Source organism: Manacus candei, unplaced genomic scaffold, assembly GCF_025592945.1.
Source record: "Manacus candei isolate 608988 ecotype Guabito, Panama unplaced genomic scaffold, ASM2559294v1 h1tg000048l, whole genome shotgun sequence".
NCBI classification, from domain to species: Eukaryota; Metazoa; Chordata; class Aves; order Passeriformes; family Pipridae; genus Manacus; species Manacus candei.
The window spans coordinates 14,697,115-14,703,114 of record NW_026138096.1 but is presented as its reverse complement, the minus strand read 5'-3'; the positions used below and the strand labels follow the sequence as shown (position 1 = coordinate 14,703,114).

Sequence of the window (6,000 nt, the reverse complement as noted above, 5' to 3'; positions counted from 1 at the left end):
ACCCCTGGGAGCTGCCTCCAGCCCTGGGAACAACAGCACAAGGACGCGGAGCTGCTGGAGAGAGTCCAGAGGAGGCCCCGGAGCTGCTGCCAGGGCTGGAGCCCCTCTGCTCTGGAGCCAGGCTGGGAGAGCTGGGGGGGTTCCCCTGGAGAAGAGAAGGCTCCAGGGAGAGCTGAGAGCCCCTGGCAGGGCCTGAAGGGGCTCCAGGAGAGCTGGAGAGGGACTGGGGACAAGGCATGGAGGGACAGGACACAGGGAATGGCTTCCCACTGCCAGAGGACAGGGATAGGACAAGAGGACAGTGGTCTTAAGCGACACCAGGGGAGGTTTAGGTTGGACACGAAGAAGAACTTCACAGAAAGGGTGATTCGACATTGGAAGGGGCTGCCCAGGGAGATGGTGGAATCCCCAGCCCTGGAGGTGCCCAAGGGACGACTGGATGTGGCACTTGGTGACCGGGTGACCTGGTGCTGGGTGACAAGGTGGTGCTGGGTCAAACGTTGGACTCGATGACCTCAGAGGTCTTTTCCAACCTAAATGATCCCATGATTCTGTTAAATGGGATATTGGGAAGAAATTCCTCCCTGCGAGGGTGGTGAGGGACTGGAACGGAATTCCCAGAGAAGCTGTGGCTGCCCCTGGATCCCTGGAAGTGTCCAAGGTCAGGTTGGAGCAACCGGGGATGGTGGGAGGTGTCCCTGCCCATGGGAGGGGGTGGAACTGGATGATCCTTAAGCTCCCTCCCAAGGCGAACCATTCCATGACTCCCTAATTACGCTTCCTTAGGACGGGATGGACCCGCTCCCCCCCCCCCCCGCTCCATCCGGGCATTTCCGCCCTCCCCGCCCGCCAAAACCACCACCCGCGCGCGCGCCCTCCCTCACCCGCCCGGCCCCGCCCATCTCCCCCTTTTCCCCCGCCCCCTTTCCCTCTCTCCACCAATCAGCGCGCCGGAGGCCGCCCCCCGCGCCCCGCCCCCTCTCTTCCCTCGGCCAATAGCGGCGCGGCGAAGGGGCGGTCCCCGCGCGTGCGCGTGCGCGTGTGCGCGCGCGGCGGGCGCGAGTCCTTGGCGACGGGGCGGCTCCGGCGCGGCCGCGCTGGGGGGACACCGGGACCGGGAACGGGAACGGGAACGGGAACACCGGGACCGACCCGCCCATGGGGCCGGGACAGGACGAGGAGGAGCAGGAGGAAGAAGAAGAACAGGAGCGGGTCCCGGTGAGTACGGCTTCTTGGAGGCGGGAGCAGCTCCTGCCCGGCCCGAGCTGGGGGGCGGTGGTGGGGGTGTGACAGGCTGGTTCCAACTCGTGTTCCTCCTTATGCTGGTGGGATAAGTGGGCTGAACGCACCTTCTGCCCCATGAAGGGGCTTTTAGCAGGTCGGTCTTCCATCCCAGAGCAAAGGGGGGACGCGGCTGAGCTGAGCCCGCCCTTCCCCTCCTGCTCCAGGGGGGCTGTGACCGGGCTGGTCCTTCCGTGCTCTGCGCTCTTCCCTGGGAGAAGGGTGGACCCTCCTCCCCTCCTGGGAAAAGGGCGTTTGTGTTCTGTTATTACCCTAGTTACGATTTAATAACTTTAAATTAGCAGTTATTCTGTTCTCTTGTTGTGCCCTGGGCAGGGGTGGGTGTTGCTGGCTGGGTCAGTGACCCTTCTGGGAATGCAGGGACAGAGGGGCTGGAATCATGGAATAGTTTATGTTGGAGAGACCTTAAACCCATCCAGTGCCACCCCCTGCTGTGGGCAGGGACGCCTTCCACTATTCCAGGTTGCTCCAACCTGGTCTTGGACACTTCCAGGGATGGGGCAGCCACAGCTTCCTTGGGAATTCCATTCCATTCCAGTCCCTCACCACTCTCCCAGCGAAGAATTTCTTCTTAACATCTAATCTAAATCTCTCCACTTTAAATTTAACTGTGTTTCCCCTTGTCCTGTGTGAAAAGTTGCTGCTCCCCATTTTTCATAAGCCCCCTTTAAGTACTGGAAGGTCCTGGAGCAGTGGAAGGTGCTGGAGGTCTCCCTGAAGCTTTTCCTTCTCCAGGCTGAGCTGGAGTGGCCCCTTGGAGCCTCTCATTCCCTGGAAAGGCTCACACACAGCCCTGTGCACTTTGCTGTGCTCACATCAGTGCTGGAGGCAGGGAAGAGATCTCTGGAGCTCGTGTCCCATCACATCCTGCCCCCCCTGTGCTCTGGAATCAGTGTCTTCCTGCACTTCCCTCTCATGAGAGCATTGGGAAGATCCTTCCCGTGGAGTTGCACTTCTCTGGCACCTGGAGTTGTGTCCTGCTGTTCCCAGGGTGGTTCCCAGAGGTGTGAAGGGCTTGGGGCACCTGCTCAGTGTCCTTGAACACTTGGGGCTGGGGATGTTTGTGGATGTCACATCCATCCTTCTGTGCCAGGGAAGGTGCAAGAGGACAACCCAAAATGCAAATGAGCCTCTCAGAACTTTCAGCCCAGAGCTCTCAAGGAACTCAAGAGGTGCCACAGCCACGTGGTGCCACATCAGCTCTTAGAAACCTTCCTGGGAAGAGCCAGGCACTGGGAGAGGTTCAGTCCTACCAGGGAAAATAACAAAGAGTGGAAAGGCCTTGGGAATAAATCTGATGTGTTAAAGGCAAGTCTGACTTTAAGGAGCATGGGAATTGAGTGCAGAAGGACTTGCCCTGTGTGTTTTCAGGAAGGATAATTTGCCCCAGGACAGCAGGGATGGTTCTTGCTCTAATACTTATTCTTCTATATATTTAGATAGAAATGAAGTTCCTTTAAGTGCTGCTTTACAGACAAATTTCAACTTCATGATTCTAAGCTGAGTGTGATGTTATAAACCAGTGGATTTACCTCCTGCTGCTTGTTTTATCCATCACAAATTGAGTGGTTTTGCTCCTTTTTGGGTGTCAGGTTCTGTTGTGGTTTTTTTTTTTTGGAGGCTGTTGCTTCCTCCTCTGGGTTTGTTTTGCTCTGGGCTTTAAGTGCTGCTCTGACAACCTGAGCTTGGCTCTGGGAATTCCAGGTGGGAGCTGAGCCAAGCTTGTTCCTCCCTGGCTGCTCCTCTGGGGCCAGGGGGTGCAGGAGCAGAGGAACCCAAAAGAATCTTCTGCCTGTTTATAAATTTCAGTTTTATCAGAGAAAACATTTTGCCTGTTCCTTCTTTCAGTTTATTATTGATCATGAGGATGACTTAATGCAAGTTTTTGACTTTTGCATTGAGCTAAACATAAATAATACAAATCAGATCCAGGAGGATCGAGCTTTGGGTTTTCATTCTTAAATGCTGCAAATTGGTGGCTTCATTCCAGAATGTTCATTATTCCTTGGAAATTTTATTTGTTCTAATTGGAAATTAAGCTTGATCAAGGTTCCCTCTCCCAGGAGAGTTTGGACCAAGTGATCTTTGGGGGTCCCTCTTCTTTGACACCCAAAATAATTTGTTGAGAATTAACAAAAAGAGCTTGAATTGCAAAGATGTAATGTGGAAAATTCCAATGGTGATTTAATGTGGAAAAGATAAAAGAATGTACATTTTCTTAACTATAATTTGTGTGATACAAATTGTATGATTTTAAAAAAGAATAAATTAAAAATCAAGGGGTACTCAGAGCTTTCTCAGTGTTCCAAAGCTGAGGATGTGAAGAAATAGTTGAGCTTCTCATTGTATAAAATAATTCAGGAGCACTGTGAAATGCTGATATTGGAGGTGGGATTTGGACAGCAAGGAATTAAGGGATTTTTTGCACAAGAATGCAAATGAAATGGGTGAAACTAAATTTAATTTACAATAAGCAGAGAAGAGGTTGATGCTTGTTACTGGCTTTGATTGTTGGGGTTGTTGAGGTGGCTGTAAGAGTGTTAATTGTTGTAATTGGAAATTAAGCTTGATTAAGGCTCCCTTTTCCAAGAGAGCTTGGACCAGGTGATTTTTGGAGGTGCCTGTTCTTTGACACCCAAAATAAGTAGCTGAGAATTAACAGAAAGAACTTCACTTGGAAAGATTTAATGTGGAAAATTCCAATGGTGATTTAATATGGAAAAGATAAACAAATGTGCATTTTCTTAACTACAATTTGTGTGATACAGATTGTGTGATTTAAAAAACCCTATAAATTAAAAATCAGGCAATACCCAGAGCTTTCTCAGTGTTCCAAAGCTGAGGATGTGAAGAAATAGTTGAGCTTCTCCTTGTATAAAATAATTCAGGAGCACTCTTAAATGTTCATATTGGAGGTGGGATTTGGACAGCAAAAATGGTTCTTGGGGGAGAGTTACTGGCTTTGGTGATTGATTTTTGGTTTGCTGAGGTGGCCTGAACTGTTCTAATTGGAGATTAGGCTTGATCAAGGTTCCCTTTCCCAGGAGAGCTTGGACTGGGTGATTTTTGGAGTTGCCTGTTCTTTGAGACCCAAAATAATTAGTTGGGAATTAACAGAAAGAGCTTGAATTGCAAAGAAATGGGCTGAGCCAGAAGTTCCTTTGGAAGTTCCCCCTCCCCCCTGGGGCACAGGCTGCCATCCACAGGGACCTTGGCAGCGGGATTAATGTTCCCAGAGGAATCTCCTGAGCTTTGGCTGTGGAAAAAGCAGAGTTTTTTCTCCCCGAGGGATGAAATCCCTGCAGGTCAGTGGGGTCTGGTGGCCCCTGGGAGCAGAGCCTGAGGTGCTGGTGGGCAGCAGGGGCAGGGGGGGTTGGCAGTGCCCTCCCTGCAGCAGCCAGGCTGAGTTCATGAGAGCAAGGCTGGCAGCTGGAGGGGAAAGGTTCCTTCCCTCCTTGGCCACAGCTGGATCCTCTGCCCTGGGTTGGGGCTGCCAGGACAAGGGAGGGGCCAGCAAAGGGGCCCCAGGCTGGTGGAGACCACCAGGACAGGCAGGGACTGGGGGGCAGGAGGGGGGTGGGCTGGGGAGGAGGAGGAGGAAGAGGAGGAAGGTGGTGAAGGGGAGGAGGAGGAAGGCAAGGAGAAGAAAGAGGATGAGGAAGGTGAGGAGAGGAGGAAGGTGAGGAGAGGAGGAAGGTGAGGAGAGGAGGAAGGTGAGGAGGAGGAGGAAGGTGAGGAGGAGGAGGAGGGTGAGGAGGAGGAGGAGGGTGAGGAGGAGGAGGAGGGTGAGGAGGAGGAGGAGGGTGAGGAGGAGGAGGAGGGGGAGGAGGAGGAGGAGGGGGAGGAGGAGGAGGAGGGGGAGGAGGAGGAGGAGGGGGAGGAGGAGGAGGAGGGGGAGGAGGAGGAGGAGGGGGAGGAGGAGGAGGAGGGGGAGGAGGAGGAGGAGGGGGAGGAGGAGGAGGAGGGGGAGGAGGAGGAGGAAGGTGAGGAGGAGGAGGAAGGTGAGGAGGAGGAGGAAGGTGAGGAGGAGGAGGAAGGTGAGGAGGAGGAGGAAGGTGAGGAGGAGGAGGAAGGTGAGGAGGAGGAGGAAGGTGAGGAGGAGGAGGAAGGTGAGGAGGAGGAGGAAGGTGAGGAGGAGGAGGAAGGTGAGGAGGAGGAGGAAGGTGAGGAGGAGGAGGAAGGTGAGGAGGAGGAGGAAGGTGAGGAGGAGGAGGAAGGTGAGGAGGAGGAGGAAGGTGAGGAGGAGGAGGAAGGTGAGGAGGAGGAGGAAGGTGAGGAGGAGGAGGAAGGTGAGGAGGAGGAGGAAGGTGAGGAGGAGGAGGAAGGTGAGGAGGAGGAGGAAGGTGAGGAGGAGGAGGAAGGTGAGGAGGAGGAGGAGAAGGAGGAGGAACGTGGTGAAGGGGAGGAGGAAGCGGTGGTGCTTCCCTGCTGGAACAGGGGTGGGAGGAGGCAGAGGAAGGCTCTTGGTGTGCACAGTGATGGGCTGAGCAGCCGTGGGGAGGGGGGACAACAGCAGGAATTCTGAGTGGAGACAAGGAAATCACCTTTTAATGAGGATGGGGAAGTGCTGGGCCAGGACCCACGGCAGGGACACCTCCCACTAGCCCAGGTCGCTCCATCCTGGCCTTGGACACTTCCAGGGATCCAGGGGCAGTCACACCTTCTCTGCCCAACCTGTGCCAGGGCCTCCCCACCCTC

General features: G+C 54.2%; 1 protein-coding gene across 1 annotated transcript in view; it reads left to right on the top strand.

Annotated features, from left to right (window-relative positions):
* The first annotated feature begins 1,044 nt into the window (after positions 1–1,044).
* ALMS1 (ALMS1 centrosome and basal body associated protein) overlaps positions 1,045–6,000 on the top strand; it is a 67,909-nt gene continuing 62,953 nt past the window's right edge. The window contains exon 1 of the mRNA XM_051798155.1: positions 1,045–1,218. Within this exon, the coding sequence (XP_051654115.1) occupies positions 1,159–1,218 (60 nt within the window). The 5' untranslated portion in view covers positions 1,045–1,158. The remainder of the gene's footprint in view (positions 1,219–6,000) is intronic.